This window comes from Rhinichthys klamathensis, unplaced genomic scaffold (assembly GCF_029890125.1).
Source record: "Rhinichthys klamathensis goyatoka isolate OS25496 unplaced genomic scaffold, OSU_Roscu_1.1 h1tg000256l_1, whole genome shotgun sequence".
NCBI lineage: Eukaryota > Metazoa > Chordata > Actinopteri > Cypriniformes > Leuciscidae > Rhinichthys > Rhinichthys klamathensis.
The window spans coordinates 926091-946494 of record NW_026606778.1 but is presented as its reverse complement, the minus strand read 5'-3'; the positions used below and the strand labels follow the sequence as shown (position 1 = coordinate 946494).

Here is a 20404-nt window from a genome sequence, read left to right as displayed (position 1 = left end):
AAAGGAAGTCATTGATGACCAGAACTGTTTGGTTACAGCATTCTTCAAAATATCTTCTTTTGTGTTCCGCAGAAGAAACAAAGTCAGGTTTGGAATGCCATAAGGGGAAAATGATGGCAGGAGTTTTTTGGGTGCGCTTTCCCTTTAAATAATGCCTAAAACCCACAACTGAGGCTTCATCTGATATCGCATACTATCTTGGTACTTATTTTATAATTACTTCGCAACCACTAAAAAAGTGTAAAAATAATGTAAATACTACATCTGCCATGCTGCCATTATCATGTGACCTAGCAGTGTCAGTTGCATCGCTTCACTGCCATTCACAAATCCTCTCCCGTGGCCTCATGGGATAGTAAAGTGTCACACTTCAGAATCTCGCAGGAAGTAGCAGGTCATCCGGGTACTTTTTGCCTACTATTTTACGAGTACTGTGAATTTGGACATACTTCTTTTGTCTTATACTTTTTTTCACCTAAAGGGAAGTATGCGATTTTGGAAGAAAAAGTTTAAAAACAAATTATATGATCAATAAGTCATGACAACATATATTTTTACATTGCTTTGACTCTTCAAAATAAGTTAAGCAATTTTCAACTTTTGATAAGTTATACAAGATTCAAGTCAGTTTCATGTAATTTAAGTTGAAATGACCTAAACATCCAAGTTGATTGTACGTAAACATTTAAGGCAGCAACTTTTTTTTACAGTGTAGATCAGAGACAATTTTTCTTATTTATCTCCGTTCCGGATGAAACTAGGAATATATATTTACTAAAAAACAGATATATGTGTTGTTGGGACACAGGAAAGACTGTATTATCAGCATGTGTGGTGTTTAAGACAACAGGTTTTTACAAGAAATGTACTGAGAAACTGACTTAAGCTTTAGCAAACCAGTACAATGGGTACTAGAAATTATACTATAAAGATTGATGAATATGTCTTATCATATAAAAATATACACATGATATCTCTGACTAAAGCAGAGGTTTTGTGAAGCATCACCACCTAGAGGGAAAGTCAGGTAAAACACACATTAGCTGAATGAAAAACATGCTGTTTGATACCACTGAAAATCATTTAAACTACTTTTGTAAATATCATACTGTAAATGTGATTGTTGTTTGGTTTATAACTAACTTATTTTCAGTATTATGTGACAATGATGTCGATGGGGCTAGTAAACCCATTGCTTTAAGCTGAATGAACCTCATGCTGTAGACCTGGTTCAGTACATTACTATTCTAAATCTATACTTGTATAAGTGGTTCTATACATTTATCTTAGATATGGTAAATCTGGCACTAAATACCTTTAACTGCTACAGTGAGTAAGGCACCTAGTGTACGTTGTTATTGATAAAATTCACACTTTTGCTTCATTTTGAACTGATAGCAATTACACTTTAACCATTAAATAAACACTTCCTTGAATCCATCTACAACAACTGTAAAGATAAGAACTTCTATACTTTACAGCCAAGTGACCTTCAGTCTGCTTACCTGTCTGCATGGTATCCGCCAATGATATATGACACATATACTTCGACGATATTTTTACGAAACACCTGTTTCCATCTGCTTTCTTGTTAGACACACCTGTGCCACACGGACCAGGTGACCACAAACTTGGAGGGACTGTTAAAGGGCCGGTGTCCGGCCATGATTGCGTGTTACTGATCGATATTTTAGGTTTTGGGAATATCCCTACAGTCATGTGAACATTTAAGCTGTAGCTCCATGCAGGGTGTGCTTTGATTCAAGAAGTTCGGTGCATGTGAAATGGAAAAGATTTGTGGCGAAAGGAAGGAAATCACAGGTTTAAAGTTTGTTTCAGCACTACTATTTCTGCTTATTTGTCTCAGAGCCTCATCATGTGATGAATGGCTTCTTGATGCCTCAGTTCACCCCATGGTAAGATTCTTAAGATTTGTTCATATGTAGTCTGGACCAGTATTGATTTTTTTTTTTTTCTCAATTTACTTGAGCTAATGTCTGAAATATTGTAATTGTAGACAGCCAGGAGTGGCTTCAAACAGTGTACGGATGCCATTTGCCAAAGTGAGTAGGACTACTGCCAAGTTTTTGTAAACAATTTACATATTATTTGCTTCTTTCACTTCTGTTTCTGCTTACTTATTGGTTTACAAACATTTACAATCTTCCTGTCCAGATGTTGTGTGTCAGCTCGCAGCACCTTATTCAACCTGGATTGGGTCTCATAATATAACTATGAGCTGGGAGTCCCTGAATCAGTCTGATGTGGTGCATATTCTTCAGTGGACCGGTCCTAGTCTGTCTGGGATTTGGGCACAAGCAGAGGTACTGAATGATTTTATGTTTATATTTGTAATATTGATGACTAATAATTATTTGTTGCATTTGTACATCATTCATTATTATTGAGGGAAATACAGCATCATGCATTTGGATACAAAGAATATTCAGGTTATATTTAATTTAAAAAATCATTTTTGCATCTAGAAAATATAAAGGCTATTTTATGACCATTCAAATATTTTGCATTGTGACATTATTTTAATGACAATTTCTCCCAAACCTGCCCTTACTCTGTTCATAAACAATGATTCACATGAATTTTTAATCACTAAAAATATATTTTTTTTTATTATTATTATTATTTTTATATAAATATACACAACTGTAAAAAAAAAAAATGGTTTGGGCTAAGTTAGATTTGTATAATTTCTTTTATGCTCACTAAGTCTACACTATAAAAAAGGTTGCTGCCTTTTTAAGTACAATCAACTCAGATGTTTACATCATTTCAACTTAAATTACATTCAACTGACTTAAAACATTGTTGAATCTTGTTTAACTTATAAAAAAAAGTTTAAAATTGCTTAACTTATTTTTGATGAGTTAAAGCGATGTAAAACCATGTTGTCATTAATTATTGATCAAAACTTGGCATGAAATATCACCTGTATTCTTTACAGTTTGTTTGCATATAAGATTAATCATTTTGGCAATGCTTTGTTTTTTTCCTCATAGAATGTTACAGAATCAACATACACCATCAAACAGTTGGAACCTTTTACCTACTATAAGTTCAGGGTTTGGGCGGTGATAGCAGAAATACACGCGTGTTCTCCAGCAAGCCCTTGGTACCAAACAAAACCTTTTGGACGTATGTTAAATCAACAATTGATCAACAGTCTTTTTGCATTATGTTTTAAAATCAGTTGTCATTTCGACGGAGGTGAATCAATTAAAATTAACTTTGGCTGGAAATAACATTATTCAAGAACCGTTATACAACCAAATCTCTGTTACCTTAAATTATATGTTTATCTCTGTAAAGCTGCTTTAAACAATCCATTGTTAAAAGCGCTATATAAATGAAGATGACTTGACTTGACTTGACTTGTTGGAAGCTGTTTAAAATGTTTCTCTTTCAAAAGTGCCCACCAGCCCGTCCATTGAGAGTATTGAGAGCGTGTCTGGACAGAGTGTGGAGGTTCGCTGGTCTCTACCTGAGAAACCAGGAGGACCCATCTTGGGCTTCAACCTCAATCTCACATCCAATGAACACGTCATCAGTGTCGCAACAGGAGGAAATGTATTCTTCAACACATTCTACCCAACGACCCATAACACTACATATAGGTAGTCTCCTCATTTTTATAGATAAGCATTTTAAACTTTAATGCAACATAAAATGCAATATACAATGCATTTAAAGGGCTAGTTCACCCAACCATGGAAATTCTGTTATTAATTACTCACCCTCATCATGTCGTTCCAAACCCATAAGACTTTGGTTCAAAATAATCTCCAAACGCGCGTTAGTGCGTCAACTCAACTGTCAACTCACGTCAACTGTTGTGTTGACTTGAACGCACTAATAATTTGTAAATTGTGGGGGGGGGTTTTGCCGCAAATAAAGCACTTGTGTCACTTCATAAAATTTTGGTTAAACCACTGGAGTCACATGGATTACTTTAATGAAGTCTTTATACCTTTCTGGGGCTTGGAAGTGGTAGTTGCGTAGCTGTCAACGGAGGGACAGAAAGCTCTCAGATTTCATTAAAAAGATCTTCATTTGTGTTCCGAAGATGAACGAATGTCTTACGGGTTCGGAACAACATGAGGGGGAGAATTTTTGGGTGAACTATCCCTTTAGGTAGGCCTATACATGTTTACATTTCTATGCACCCTTTGGATTCCAAACCATAGGCTTGGTATTACTTGCACTATGCAGTTTGATTTTATTATTTTTTGTTTATATAAAATCATGCTTGTACTTACTGTGTCTTACACAGGATCTCAGTCGCTGCTGTAAATCAAGAGGGCCAGGGTTCTGTTGCTGAAGGCAGCATAACAACACCAGCACAAGTTGGTTAGTTTAAGCTCACAGTGAAACTTTCCTGCAAAGATGACCCTAATTTTGACATGTATAGGATGCTTTCTTGGATACATTTAAAAAAAAAAAAAAAAAAGGTCCTGGAGCAACATTCCTTTTGCTAAAATTGTAAATTAATAATAAACATTTTCTATTCTAAAATATTTAGTGCTATTTTTATGTCTGCAATTTCTTTCATATTATAATAAAACATTATAATAAAGTATTATTTCACTGTAAATATACATAACCGTTTAAAAGTTTGGGGACAGTACGTTTTTTTAAAAGAAATTAATACTTTTAATCAATAAATTGAAATTGAGTAGAGACCATTTATAATGTTACAAAAGATTTCTGTTTCAAATACGTCTTTTGAACTTTCTAATCAACAAAGGATTTTGAAAAATCCGGTTTCCACAAAAATATAAGACAACACAACTGTTTTCAACATTGATAATAATAAGAAATGTTTCTTGAGCAGCAAATCAGTAGCATATTATTATATTATGTTATTCTATTACTGTATATTATTACCTATATTAACATGATTTCTGAAGGATCATGTGACACTGAAGACTCTGAAAATCCAGCTTTGCCATCAAAGGAATAAATTACATTTTTAAATATATTAAAATAAAAAAACAGTTATTATTTTAAAATGTAGATATAGTTTACATTGTTCATTTTAACTGTATATTTGATCAAATAAATGCAGCCTTGGTGAGCATAAGATACTTCTCTCTGCCATAATCACGTTTGTTTTTGACTATTTGTGTTTCGTCATCGTCATTCATTTGTTTTCACAGACACTGGTTATGTTCAGCTGTGCACTCATCAATCACCATCATTATCACCTGTTTGCTCAAGTATTTGGCCATTGTATTTTGATGTATTTGAGCTCTGAACCTTCGTCTTTGTGCACTTTATACAAAACTAGTTGTGACACTTTCAAAAACATTTAAAAAAAAAATCTTACCAGCCTCAAACTTTTAAATATTGGCACCAACATTGAAAAAGCATATCAATTTCCTTTAAACCAATACCAAACTTAAAATCTGAGTACTGTATGTTAATCCAAGAACTACTTGGCTAAATCACTGAAAGCTTCATGCAGCCGAAATACTTCAACTCTTCTGCTAATGTTTCTCAATGCATCGTGTTTGCAATGACTTGAAATAAACAATCTTATCGCTTCATCTGTGATGCTTTTCAGAGCAGAATGGAGGCCGCTGGGTCTTTGCGTCCAGATGGAACTCTTTAAGGATGAGAGAAGAGGATGCAGATTTCTTCACTACAGCACTGTGTCTCTCGGATAGTCCAATCCAGAGCAACATCACAGGTCCATTCCTCTGCATATCATTGCATTTTTAACTTCTCCACCATACAGGAGTGCCCATAGGAAAGAAGAATCACAAATGGGAGTACTTCAGTATTTCAGTTGTTTCTCATAGACAGTAAGAAGATACTGAGAAAGACCCAAGTAAACTAAAGTTTATCCCATTTTACAAAAATTCCCAAAACCAAATTATCTGAGTTATACTACTTTGTCAACAATTACCTGCATGTTTATGTATTGTAATGATTTAAGAGGAACATTCGATACAAAGATGATATTTAAATTTAAAGTAGCTTTGGAATAGCAACCTTTAAGCAATAAGAATTTCCTTTAGTTGTACATGGTCCTTGTTTTCTGGCTTCTCACTGTTTTTTTTGTTTTTTTTACAGGGGTGGCAGTGCACTACAGTTCCAACCATGTCTACTTCTCTGAAGGGACTCGTATCTGGTCGAAAGGGGTTGGAAATCTGACTGACCAGTTAGATCTCAAACTTCTGCACTCTGCCCCGCTGGAGGTCACAGCACTGACTGTAGACTGGCTTTATCACAGGATTTACTATGTTTCCAGTGGAAGGGTGTGTATTTATCGTTAATTAGGGAATAGATGATGATTTGGACAACTTTAAATTGTACTTTCAAATCATTTGTTTTTGTACCAAATAATTAATATCAGCACATTAAAAACAATATTTAAATATTCTGGAACTCCTTGCCCTATAGACTTCCATTGTAATTACATTAATGTAAACAATATACTATGTTTCTAGTTGTAGGGTATGCATTTACCTTAATTAGGGACTAAAATGACAACTTTAAAGATTAAATATTATATGTTTTTGTACTGAATAATTAATATGAGCACTTTAAAAACAATATTTAAATGTTCTGGAACATCCTACCCCATAGACTCCCATTGTGCTTTACAATTTGCACATTGAGTGTATTTACCTTTAAATAGTGGCTAAAATAACAATTTATACAACTTTAAAGATTAAATATCATATCAAATATCATTTTTTGTACAAAAAAAAACAATATAAGCATATATAAATTTTACTTGTGTTTACAAACTGAAGGGCAATTCGAAATGTAACAGATGCCATACAGAGAGATGAATTAGTTTGAAATTGGAATTTTATTTAAATACTGTCATCATACTTTATTTCCCACAAAAATCAAATGCAGGTCTACTATTGTGGATTGGATGACTGTTCCTTTCCAGTGGATATAAATCTCAACCTTTCCAGTGACATTGTAAATATAATTGCAGATCCGTATAATGGGTGAGAATCATAAACATTATTAAATACTGTTTGGTTATGCTTGAATGTAAAGCAATGTCTCTGCTTAATATAAAGCTATAAAACATTGTATAAACCCTCTGCATTACATGATTTTTTTTATCATATCCATTAGAGACAAGATTTTAGTTTATTATTTTGTTGGTTTTATAGGAATAGTTCACACAAAAATGAAAATTCTGTCATAATTTGCTCACCCTCAGGTTGTTCCAAGCCTGTATGAAGTTCTTTCTTCTGCTGAACACAAAAGAAGATATTTTGAAGAATGTCGGTAAAAAAATGTCCTTTTACAGTACAGTACTTACGTGTACTTACAGTGTACTTACCTAGAAAGTACTGGCTAATATAAGGTAAGTACATGGGTTAGGGGTAGGTTTAGGGGTAGGTTCAGGGTTAGTACCTAGTTATTACCCAGTAATTATAATTACTATAATAAGTACATAGTAAGTACATGGGTAACAGGACTGTAAAAGGAAGAGTTACCTATTTTTTTTCCATACAATGGAAGTCAATGGGGCCCATCAACTGTTTGGTTACCCATATTCTACAAAATATCGTATTTTCTGTTCAACAGAAGAAAGAAACTCATACAGGTTTGGAACAACTTGAGATTAAGTAAATGATGACAGAATTTTCATTTTTGGGTGAACTACCCCTTTAAGTAAAGAGTAATTTAATAAAATTGAAAAATTGTATTGTCAGATGGCTGTTCTTGTTGCTGAGCAGTGGAATATACCGTTGCCCTCTTCCAGACGCCTCTGGCCAACAACATGAGATAAGTCACATCGTAAAAACACATTCGGTCTCCAACTTTGTGGTCAGTTTCCCCAATAAGAGACTGGTTTATCACGACAAAAGTGATCAAACGCTCAACGCCACATCTATGGATGGATTATTTCCCATTACGCTGTACAAAAACATTAATTTTGAAGCAAACAGCATTGTTTTTGAGGATGATTTCTTCATGCTCACCAATGGATATGCACTTTATAAACAAGTTGGCCAGAGTCAAGTGGCCACCTTCAATGAATTCACTATGGACTGTGATGTCATCCATAGTCAAAATGATGGATTTGGTAATCTCTGTGATCTTAGCGCATCTGCACAACCATATCCTGTGCCACGAAAGCCAAGACATCTACAAGTCCTGTTTGGATCAGATAAAGCCAATGTCTATTGGGATAAACCTGAAAATATGATTGGAGCAAGTGAGTGATACCAAGTTAATAGCACTATAGCTTGTTTTCATATGACGTCACGCCACTGCGTTGCCATGGCGCCAAATGCAAATGGAGGGCAGGAAGTGATTTGCTGTATTTAGAAAGCACTATAACAAACTCAAAATGCCTATGTTTTGCGTCGTTTATGGTTACTTAAATCGATCAAACTACGATGAGTTTTCATCGTGTACCAAAAGTTGTTGTTCATTAGGGGGGAAAATGCAAGAAATTGACCGCAAAACTCCGGAAAAACGGCTTGCAAACCTACGTCTGTGGTCGGGAGGAGCCGAATGGGAAAATGCCCGTGTGTGCAGTGATTACTTCGTCAAAGGTGAGTTAATACAACTTAAGTGGCTATGTTTGTGTAACGTGTAACGTTTCCGAACTTTGTAAAGTCAAAGTATGTCTGTAAGACGAGGTAGTTGCTGATATCTACCGCCTCGATAGCAGGAAAATCTTTAAATTCAGTTGAAAAATCGCTCCTCTTCATAACGTAAGGATCACGTCCAACATATGTTTGATTTTTTGTTTATTTCTTTCTCTTGTAATAGCGTGTAAAGTAGTACAGTACGGACTTTCCTCCATCTCGTCCATTGCGCTCTTCACTCCCTGCCCTCCATCTGAATTTCGCGCGTCATCATAATCACGTGACTGAAACCCAGCTATTGGATTTTTTTATTAGTAGGTGACTATTTAAAAAATATATTTTTTATTAATTTATTAAAGCCAGGTTTATTGGTTTAGATTTAATTTTTGCCAAACCACACAATTGCTGTTGTCCATTAAATAAATTCAGTTTTGTTCCACACAGGTCCATCTGCCTGGCAGAATTGGACTTATGCTATAAACTGCTCTATGAATGGTTTGGTCGTGATGAGATTTAGTGTAAAAACTGGCACACATGTAACCGTCCCAGATCTGCAGAGCTCACAGCAGTACAGCTTCACAGTCAGGGCTTGTTCTCCTGCTGGATGCTCCAGATCAGTCTCATATGAAGGAACAACTCTTCAGCTTGGTGATTATATTGATGCACTTTATCATTTACTTTAATGGTTTTAAAATGGCCACTATATTTTCACTATATTCACTATAGTCATCTTTTTTTCAGCCGATGAGCTCCCATATATTGCTGCTGCAAGTGATGATGAAATATGGAAGCAAGATTTGGAGAGCATTGAATTAATGGAACCAATAGTGTCTTATATTGGAGATGTGAAAGGTAATATAAATCTCAACCTTTCTAGTGGACCCAACAGGTATTTGGACTCTTTTGAACAACTAAGTCACAGTAAAAAATGTTTAATTTTCACTGCATTAGATACAAAATATCAAATTATGTGGCACCTGTAAATAAATGATGCTAGAGCACCTCTCAGATCTAACTTCCCTTTCTGAGACACTTTTTCCAGTTATTTTTTTTAACCTGTTGGTCCCACACAAGTGTCCTAGCAGAATAACGTCTCGGTTACTGATGTAACCCTCGTTCCCTGAAGGAGGGAACGGGAGACGTGGCGTTGTAATTGGTATCACTTCAGGGAGCCCTATCAACTTCGAGTGTCTACAGAACGAGCCAATGAACGTTGGCGTGCGTGAGAAGCGTCACGCGCCCCGCCCCACAGCGCGGGTATAAACAGGAAGCGGGCGCACGCACTCATTGTTTTTCACTGAGGAGCTGAGATTGTGACGGCCGTACAGCGATGGTCAGCAACTGTGGCGACGGGACGTCACGTCTCCCGTTTCTCCTCGTGAGAAGAACACTAATCAAGGAATAGGTTCCACTTCAATGCATAGAGGCGCCTCGTAGAGGGGGCTCTAGCGGAAGTGATGGTGTCAACTACCGCTGGGGGTAGGTCACCTAGAACCTCCGCATCCCGTCCAGGGACCAGACATGGAGTTTCCAGAGGTCTGGACGCGGGTGCCATAGGGTGCCCCGTCTCTGAGAGCTCTCGACCGCGTCGCCGAATAACCCAACCTGGGAGAGAGGGGCATCCAGGAACCGATATTTATCGGTGTCCCTCATGTCCGCCATGTCAAGCCAAAGGTGGCGCTCCTGGAACACCAAGGTGGACATCGCCTGACCGACTGAACGTGCGGTTTCTTTCGTCGCTCGGAGAGCGAGGTCAGTTGCCACACGGAGCTCCCGGAGGAGAGTCTGGGTCAGAACCACCCTCGTTCATGTCCATGAGCACCTGGGCCTGGTGGACCTGCATAAGCGCCATGGCATGGAGGGCGGAAGCAGCCTGTCCACAGGCTCTGTAAGCCTTCGCCGTGAGACCGGACGAAAACTTACATGCCTTGGACGGGAGGCGTGGATTGCCCCGCCAGGAGGAAGCAAACGCCGGACACAGTTGCATCGCGATGGCACGCTCCACCGGCGGGACATCCACACACCCCTTAGCTGCTCCACCGTCGAGGGTGGTGAGGAGGGAGGAGCCACTAGGACGGCTTCTGGCACTATACGGCGCCGTCCACGTCCTAGTAAGCTCCTCATGCACTTCCGGAAAGAATGGTAACAGGGCGGCGCGCTGAGAAACCAGTCGTCCAACCGAGAAGGTTCGGGACATGGTGGAGGGTTCCACACAAGCCCGACCTTCTCGGCGGCCCGGGAAAGCATAGCCGCCCATTCTGGATCAGACTCGGGCAACGCTACACTCCCTGAAGGGGGTAACGCAGCCGAATCTTCATCTCCAGAGGACTGAAGCTCCCCTCCGATGCTGCGATAGACATCTGGTCATCAGGTGGAGCTCCAAAGGAGACGACTGGTCGTCCATAAGAAGGACCAGCGCGTTCCTTTGGAGGCTCCAACAGCGGGAGCACTTGTGAGGCGTGAGGGACCCACGGAGATTACCTCGGCGGGGAAGCCCTCACGGTAATCCTCAGATCACCCTGACCATGCACAGAAGTAGGTCTATTCTGAGGTCCAGAATAGACGCTAGATCGGGGCATAGGCGAGGGGACTGCACCTCCCTTGAGGTGAGCGAGTCTCGATCTCAGCGCTGTCATAGTCATATTCCCGCAATGGGAACATGAACTATTCACAAAAGCTGCCTCAGCGTGCTGAATGCCCAAACACGAGAGGCAACTACTGTATTGTGGCCGTCTGCTGGCGCCAGGGAACGACCGCATCCAGAAACGCACAAGCGGAGTGACATCCTGAAAAGGACGCAGGTTCACACTTGTGTTGCTCTTTTAGTTGAAAACAAAAAATAGAAAATAGAAAAAATAACTCTCTCAGTGCTGAAGTACCCAGGGATAGCTGCGGTGTAATCGGGGTACACACTCACGAGAGGAACGCCCACCGAGACCGACACACACAGACACACACACACAGAGACGCACACACACACACACACACACACACACACACACACACACACACACACACACAAGCAATGCTGTGAAAACAGCAGTTGTGAGCTGTAATGCTCGCGGCCACCGCTGATCGCGCCTTCACACCAGCACTGGAACAGAGTATTCTCTTTGAAGTCTCCAACGATGCAGCAGTCTGCAGAAACTCAGAGTCAAAACGAAAGCTCGGCTCCGAAGTGAAAGACAGTGAGTGCGTGCGCCCGCTTCCTGTTTATACCCGCGCTGCGGGGCGGGGCGCGTGACGCTTCTCACGCACGCCAACGTTCATTGGCTCGTTCTGTTGACACTCGAAGTTGATAGGGCTCCCTGAAGTGATCCCAATTACGTCGTCATGTCGAACGTGAGCGACTGAAAGGGAACCACAGGTGTGTAGTTCATTATGTTGACCATAAACGTTCCATAAACAGTGTTGGGGGCAACACATTACACATTCAGTAATGCAAGTTACCTCATCAGATTACTTGTTTCAAGTAACTAGTAAAGTAACTCATTACTTTTAAATTTACAAAAAATTATCTGAGTTACTTTTTCAAATAAGTAACTCACGTTCAACCATATAAATAAGCAAAGATGACCTTAGATAAAGTAAAGAGTGCTGAACTTTCTTCTCCTGCATCTTATTCTTCTGCAATCCAGATCAGCCGCACAACTAAAAGTTTTGTTTGAGCATTCAATTACAATGAAACAATCACAAGTAGTTTGTATTTATTTGCTGTGGGTCAGATGAGGGGCTATGGAGCCCCTAAAGGGACAAAAAATATGAGATGGGAAGAAAACTTATCTTTTAATGCTTTTGCGTTCTCTCGCAAATGTTTTGTATTCCTCTGAGAAACTTTGCTATTGATTGCAAAACTTTTCAGTTCTTTGCGAGCGAACGGGTGAACGCAACACAAAACTTTACTGAGAGATTGCAAAAACATTGAATTTTTTTTTTTTTTCCCATCTCATATTTTATTATCACCATATTTCTCTTTAGGGGCTCCATAGGGGCCTGACTGTTAAAAGGGAATTAAAAATGGAAAGGGATGTTTGTAGTGTTTTATTGTGTTGTTTTTTGTTTCTTCAAATAAAAACACTTAAAGTGACCCCACATTACCTATTCTACCTGTTGTTTTTTTACATAGCAAGTAGCCTACATTATGATATGTGATCTCATTTAGAGCAATCCCATTTGGCAATCTGGAAAATTGTGTATCTGGGTGATCCAATCCAATTTTGCTTTGAAAAATTGGCACAAAAGTAAGATGGATTACCTTATCTTGGATAGAAATAATATGGGATTTCCAAATCCAGACAATTCTGATCCAGATTAAACTTTTTAACAACTGTGCCCTGGTGTGAAAGTGTGCCCTGGTGTATTTTTTTTTTATTTTTGTTTTTTAATATTATAAAACAAACAAGGTGCGAACCCAGCCCAGGTGAGAAACGCAATAAGAAAATACCCAATTTTGTAATGCAATTTTAAAAGTAACTTTCCCCAACACTATCCCTAAAGTTTGACAACCAAAGTGTGTCCAAGACCTTTTGCCTTCTTTTTGAACAATGTATTTAATGTTTCATATTTTGAAACCTAACAAATATTTTGAGAAGTGTTCTTATTGATAAGTGTGCTTGTGATACACTGCCGTTCAAAAGTTTGGGGTCTGTAAATTTTAAGTCTCATGCATTTTTTTATATAAAAAAATACAGTAACATTGTGAAATATTATCACAATTTAAAATAAATGTTTTCTATTTTAATATATTTAAAATGTAAAAATCTTTTGTAACATTATAAATGTCTTTACAGTCACTTTTTGTCGATTTAATGCACCTTTGCGGAATAAAAGTATTAATTTCTTTTTAAAAAAGAAATCTTAATTTCTAAGCTTTTCAACAGAGTATTTATTTAAAATGCCTTCCACTTGTTTTTTTTTATATTTTAGTTATAACTTATATAATGCAATAAAAAAAATATAGAACATCATTATGCATCCCATATTTCACAATGCAACTCCCTATAAAACAAGGTCAATATGTTCTTCTTTCGTGATGAGCAGACATGGATTGGTATAGCTCCACAATCTACTGGACCAACAGTTCGGGCCACATTAACTGGATTGAACTGGTTAATCAGTCTCTGAGTGTGTTGACAATGCCAACTCCCATGAATGCTGAATCGCTGGCCTTTGACTGGCTGGGACAGTATCTATACTGGAGCTGCAATTCAAATCAGGTATGTTTTTAAATGAAGTCATGCTTGAATAAGTGAAATATTGAAGACATGATAAACAGAAGCTACTAAGCCTTTACTGATTTTATATGAACTAATTGTGAGCCATCTTGCATCTCTTATCAGATATGCCGAGGGTCTCCTACATCTGGTCATGGGGTTGAGATATTTCTTCAAGCAGAGCAGAAGATTCTCAGTTTGGTGATTGATTCATTGAATGCTGCCATCTACTGGACCACTGAAACATCAGTAGAAGGCTGTAGACTGGATGGAGAAGACTACCAACTCCTGGATAAACTGAGTGTGTTCTCAGGGAAGGAGGTGAGGACCTAATATACACTGCTAATACACTACCATTCAAAAGTTTAGGGTCTGTAAGATTTGCATGTTTTTTTTAGAAGACTATTATTCTTACCGGGATATAGTAAAACTATATAATAGTAAACTAATAATATTGTGACATATTATTACAATTTAAAAAGAACTGGTATCTATTTAAAAAAGTTATTTATTCCTGTGATGGCAAAATTAATTTTTTCAGCATCATCACTCTAGTCTTCAGTGTCACATGATCATTCAGAAATCATTCTAATATGCTGATTTGCTGCTTAAGAAACATTTCTTATTGTTATCAATGTTGAAAACAGTTGTGCTGCTTAATATTTCTGTGGAAACCATGAAACAGTTTCTTCTGGATTCTTTGATAAATAGGAAGTTCGGTTACACTTTATTTTAAGGTGTCTGTGTTACACTACTGTGTAATATTAATAAACTACATGTACTTACTAGGGTTAGGATTAGGGTTTGGTTTGGTTTAGGGTTAGTTGTATGTAATTATGCATAATTTACTGTTACTACTTTAGTAACATGTAACATATGTAACAATGACACTGTAAAATAAAGTGTTACCGAAAGATCAAAAGAACAAAATAGAAATCTTTTGTATTTAGTCTTTACAGTCTTTTTTGATCAATTTAATGTATACTTGCTGAATAAAAGTAATAATTTCTTCATCTTTTTATTCAAATCATACTGACCCCAAACTTTTGAACGGCAGTGTACCCATGTCACATACACACCCTGTAGACTCTTGAGTCCAGCCTTAGCGAAAAGTTTTATTTCACAGAAGAAAATCTCTAAATTATAGGTCGCTGGTATCACTTTGAATGTGATTGAAGGTAATCTGTATTGGTTGGTACAGGACGGCTCCCTGTTGAATCTTTACAGAGTCAACATCAGTCCTTTCAGGTTGGTACATATACAAATGTTGAACAGCTAGATCTCATTAATGAATGCATTGTTTATTGACCAATAATATTTTCTTATTGAATAAATGTATTTTTTTTTATGATTTGCATAAATTCATCCATTTGCTGTAACATTAAAGGATGCAGTCTAAAGTGGTGGAATTTGCAAGATGGACCACATCTCAAATCTCACATCATCAAGTGGGCTCCTATAGCGGACGGCTTGTTTGGTTGGATGAGAAGAAACAGCTCAGGATTCAGGAGTTGAACCAAAACAACAGTGTCCTTATGTCTTCCAGCAAAACACTGACAGCTTTTTCTGTTGTACAGCAAATGCTGAAACCTCTTCCAGGTCAGCACTGTTAACATACTGTATATGTCATATTGCTGTATGTGATAATCATAATCATTTTGTGTCTTTGTATTTGTATCCCAGATGGATTTGTATCTCCTCCTTTAGTTATTCCACCTGCAGTTTCCAAAATTGTTCTTGAAGGGAATGACACATTTTTTCAGATACACTGGGAACCCAGCAGTGTTGACTACGGGACAGTGATTTATTGTGTAGTGTCTAAGGAACTGTGGAAAAATGTGGAACAGCTTCAAAATGTACTACACCGAATTTTGTTTATTAATGTAAACTAGATATTGTAAATCCACCCTAAGTACTTTAAAAGAAAACAATGTTTTATGTGACCAATTTTTTTGTGTGTAAAATATATTGATGATGAATTTCCAACACATTTCTGCAGAAATACCCCACCAGATATTGTCACCCTGTTAATACGTTTTCCGAAGCAGTCATAAATGTCACACGATTCAAACCAGGAGCCAAATTTAACATCACCATAACCCCCTTTTCATATTGGGGTAGAGGGGAATCAACACAAACAACTTTCATTACTCCAGGTAAGAATGCTGCATCATTGAATATATATATAAAGCAGATGATTAAGAATACATTGCATACCTTACATTTGAATGGAAATGTACTTTTTTGCTTCTTGTGTATTTTATTGTGCTATCTAATACAAAAAGGCCATTAAAAATGCACTGTGTGGTTGTCATCGCAGGTACTTCATCAGACACTGACATGACGTTGATTATTTTGATCGTATCAGTCGCTGCTGGTTTTACACTGATTATTCTCATCGTCGCAGCAGTCAGTAAGTACACAAATGACACAATTCCCTTTTATAAAAGACTGTTTCATTCCTGTAAGACTGGAAAAGCTGGAAGAACTGGAAGAGAGGGCTACACTCTGAGAAAACAAAGGAAATTAACATATGAACTCTCTCGAAAAACTAGCATCCGCATCCTAGACGCAAGTCACACCTCAGTATCACCCTAATCTACATCTCTTTCCCTCCTCCCACATTCCTTCTCTCTCTCATGCTGAGATCACCAAAATTCACCCAAAAATCTATATGGTTTAATGTGAATAATTATCATACACCACTATACATGTCTGGTATCAGTTGAAATTTCTCAGTGTGACTGGTACAATGGTCTTGTCTCCACAGAAGTAAACCAAAAGATAATAAAGTTTTTAAGAGTTTAGAGATATCTTGCTTACAGAGGAGGGTGGGTCTTTCATATGGCATCCTGCCCTCAAAAGGTGTACATACTAGATCTCAGGTTAGATGGAGTATGGGGCACATCTGTGAGATTTTAGATTCCTGACTAACTGCTTGAATTTAACTAAGTTGTTAGGCTAGATAAAAATGCTATTGATGTATAGCAAGCGTTGGAGCAGCATTATTTTAAAGTACTAGCCCATAAACTCTGGTTATTGTTTGGGCTCTAATTAAGTTGTTATATAGGCGACTGTATGGGGGCTACATGGGTACCTTTTAACAATAGCTAGCGTGGGCGGCATTGTTAAATTGCTTTAGCCATAACCTCTGGTTATTGATCAGACTGGTGAGTTTGTGATCGTGGGCCCGCATAAAATTAACAGCCGGTGTGAGGACCCTGTGCGACTTTGGTACCCGGGTAAACAAGGATAAGACTTAAATAGAATAATCAATGTGCTGCTAACCTATATGACCAATAACCAATTGGCATTCCAACCTAAAAGACAGTACACGCAGTTAACCTTCACCCACTTATCGGAAACTGTCGTTGGACCGATTGGGCAGGTATATCAAAATGAATGATAGAAAATGAAAGTACAACATTTACTTCTGTTTTGATGTAGATCTGTGCAACATTGACTTCCCCTGCTGTTTTGATGTAGTTTGGCACAGACGCCATAAGAAAAAGGATCATGGGACAGTCACACAAACCGGTGTGCACATCCATCCAGATGTGGAGTTGGAGTATATTCGAGGTTTAGTTGGTCTTGGGAACGCCTGCTTTGCCATCAGGTACACATAAACATCACTTACAAACTAAAGCTTCATTTTAATATGATTTTGTTGCATCTACAAACCACAAAAGTGTGTTAATATTTAAACAACTTTCCCCAGTGCCATACCTGCCCAGGGAGAGATTGAGGCACTTCCTGTGTTTCCTAGAGAATGTCTGAAGCTCCAGAGGTTGTTGGGTAGTGGTGCTTTTGGAGAAGTTTATGAAGGTGTTACAGTTGGCAACCAAATCACTGGAGTTGTGCCAGAGAGGAGAGTGGCTGTCAAGGTACATTTGGTACATATATATATGCATAAATACAGGTAGGCTGTTTCAGCAAATAGCCTACCGATTGCAATCATGATGTCTGACAAATCAATCTCTTCACAGACACTGAGGAAAGATGCCAGCGACTATGAGAAAACAGAATTCTTAAAAGAAGCTCATTTGATGAGGTAAAAGAAAAGTTTGCTCAAAGCATCACACTAAAAATATGATTATAACAATGGTGAAAAACACATGATGATGACGTGGCACCCTGGCCTAGAGCAAATGGCAATGGTTGTGCTGGGGTCTGTTGTTTTGGGAGAAAATAAAATCTAAACGGATGTTTTACCCAAGGGGCTCTGTTTTACTCTATTTATGGATTTACACTACTGTTCAAAATTTTGGGTTTTGTAAGAAGTCTCTTTTATGCTCACCAAGGCTGCATTTATTTTAGCAAAAATATAGTAAAATCAGTAATATTGTGAAATGTTATTACAATTTAAAATAACTTAAATTTGAAATACAATAATAATTTTCTGTTTTAAAATGTCATTTTTTCTTTGATATCAAAGCTGAATTTTCAGCATCATTACTCCAGTCTTCAGTGTCACATGATCCTTCAGAAATCATTCTAATATGCTGATTTGCCGCTCAAGAAAAAATACATCATATTATTATCAATGTTGAAAAGAGTTGTTCTACTCAATATTGACCCAAAACCTTTTGAACGGTGTTTTGTTTGTCCAATTATTTGGAGCACATTTATCATGCTTGGTTTTGTGTTTGTGGCTCTCCAGCCAGTTCAATCATCCTAACATCCTGCGCTTGCTCGGAGTGTGTCTGCTAAACGAGCCACATTACCTCATCCTGGAGCTGATGGAAGGAGGAGACCTTCAATCTTACCTGAGAGGAGCTCGTCCTACCAATGTTAGGCTTTGTTTTCAAAAATACTGAATGAGATGCTTATTTACTGACAGCACTAACATGTTCTTATGTCTCATAGACCCACAAAGAGCTACTAAACCTCACCAGCCTTCTGGACATCAGTTTGGATGCTGCCACTGGATGTGCTTATTTAGAAAGGATGCACTTCGTTCATAGGTAAAGATGTGCTCATATGCATTCCTGTAGCGCACGGTGCTCACAATGCCAAGGTCATGGGTTCAATTCCCAGGGAATGCATGAACGCACACAATGTACACTTTGAATGCAATGCGAGTCACAGTTTGGATGAAAGTGTCTGCCAAATGCATAAAAGTAAATGTATTTAAATGAAACTATTCAATGGTTCGTGTACAGGGATATTGCTGCAAGGAACTGTTTAGTGTCAGTAAGAAGCTACATGGACCCTGGAAGGGTCGTAAAAATTGGAGACTTCGGATTGGCCCGTGATGTGTATAAGAACGACTACTACAGGAAGAAGGGTGAAGGTCTGCTTCCTGTTCGCTGGATGTCACCAGAGAGTTTAACCGATGGCATTTTCAATAAATATTCTGATGTCTGGTCAGTATCTTGAGTATTAATGTTTGCCTTATCTAGTAACATGCATATTCCAATAAATATGTTTTTATAATTTGCTTTTTCCAGGGCATTTAGTGTGCTCTTATGGGAGATTATGACTTTAGGAATGCTACCATATCCCACATACACCAACCATGAAGTCTTAAGCCTTATCTGTACAGGTGGACGACTGGCTTTACCAGCAGGATGTCCACAGAGATTGTAAGTGTTATTATTAGTAGATGATTTCTACAAATACATGTTATAAATCGGTTGAATGCGAAGACAAAGATATGACGTGCTTTGAATGAATATGGTAAAAAGCAAAGATCACATTTCCATTTTATTACTGCTTTTTGTAGGTATAATCTGATGATGAGCTGTTGGAGTAAAGAACCAACTGAGAGGCCAAACTTCCAGTACCTTGAGGAAACCCTGAGTAAATTGAGAGATTATGAAGAGGATAAAAGAGCAAACCAGAATGGAGCTGAAGGTCATGTGAACCAAGCCTACCAGGAAGACGGTGTGATTTTATATCAATATAGATATCAATATAATCAAAAAATATTAGCTTTATTTCATCATATAAAAAGGAATAAATGTTATGAATCTAATTCATTTACTTAATTACATCTGAATCAGATGTGCACAGATTTGTGACTCATTACATGTACCTCTCGCTGATTTTCTCCAGAGGAGGAGGTCTGCACTGGTGTCGATGAAGATGAAGTTCTGGAAACTGGACTGTCTCCTGTGCTCAGCAACGAGGGACTGAATTACTTGATGTATCGAGCTGAGAGCCCAGACAGTGTGCGAACAGACACATCGACACCCACTGAAGATAGATAAGACTATAATTGCCAATGTGCTTTTGAAGTCACACCTCAAGTTTGCACAAAGACCTGTGAGCTGGACCTCACTTTTGTAATCTTCTTTTTTGTAAATATTGTATTGTAATAATAATAAATATTGTATTGTTTAATGTGTAATGTTGAATGATTAATAAACAGATATCAATGTTCTGCAAAACAGTTAGATCTGTATTCGCTTAAAGAAATACCTACTTGAAATTTTGCAACTGATTAAATTGTTATCTGGTTAAATAAATTATGCAAACAGCAAAATAATAGCAATGATTATTTTATGCATAATGTGTAAAGTGAATGAACAATAAAAAGGCATTATATCAACACTATAAAAAACAACTAGATTTATATTTCCTAAAAACAGTAGGCCT

The 20404-nt window shown here is 37.7% G+C and overlaps 1 protein-coding gene across 1 annotated transcript; it reads left to right on the top strand.

The window, feature by feature from the left end:
• Window positions 1-1587: 1587 nt before the first annotated feature.
• ros1 (c-ros oncogene 1, receptor tyrosine kinase) lies at window positions 1588-20156 on the top strand. The gene is made up of 28 exons (XM_056267221.1): window positions 1588-1916; window positions 2018-2063; window positions 2176-2324; window positions 3018-3153; window positions 3428-3632; window positions 4289-4365; window positions 5582-5707; window positions 6094-6278; window positions 6889-6986; window positions 7707-8212; window positions 9036-9239; window positions 9333-9443; window positions 13632-13807; window positions 13931-14125; window positions 14952-15052; window positions 15192-15403; window positions 15488-15660; window positions 15804-15960; window positions 16125-16217; window positions 17291-17420; window positions 17523-17688; window positions 17791-17855; window positions 18465-18594; window positions 18671-18768; window positions 18967-19170; window positions 19255-19389; window positions 19530-19690; window positions 19862-20156. Exons 1-28 carry the CDS (start codon window positions 1785-1787, stop codon window positions 20014-20016), a joined length of 4326 nt encoding a protein of 1441 aa, XP_056123196.1. The 5' UTR covers window positions 1588-1784; the 3' UTR covers window positions 20017-20156.
• Window positions 20157-20404: the final 248 nt, after the last annotated feature.

Excerpts from the sequence above, each read along its gene's own strand:
- ros1 (XM_056267221.1), top strand. The coding sequence starts at position 1,785 with ATGGAAAAGATTTGTGGCGAAAGGAAGGAAATCACAGGTTTAAAGTTT. Across the intron at positions 5,708-6,093 it reads AATCCAGAGCAACATCACAG|GGGTGGCAGTGCACTACAGT; the intron begins GTCCATTCCTCT and ends TTTTTTTTACAG. Across the intron at positions 9,240-9,332 it reads AGGAACAACTCTTCAGCTTG|CCGATGAGCTCCCATATATT; the intron begins GTGATTATATTG and ends TCTTTTTTTCAG.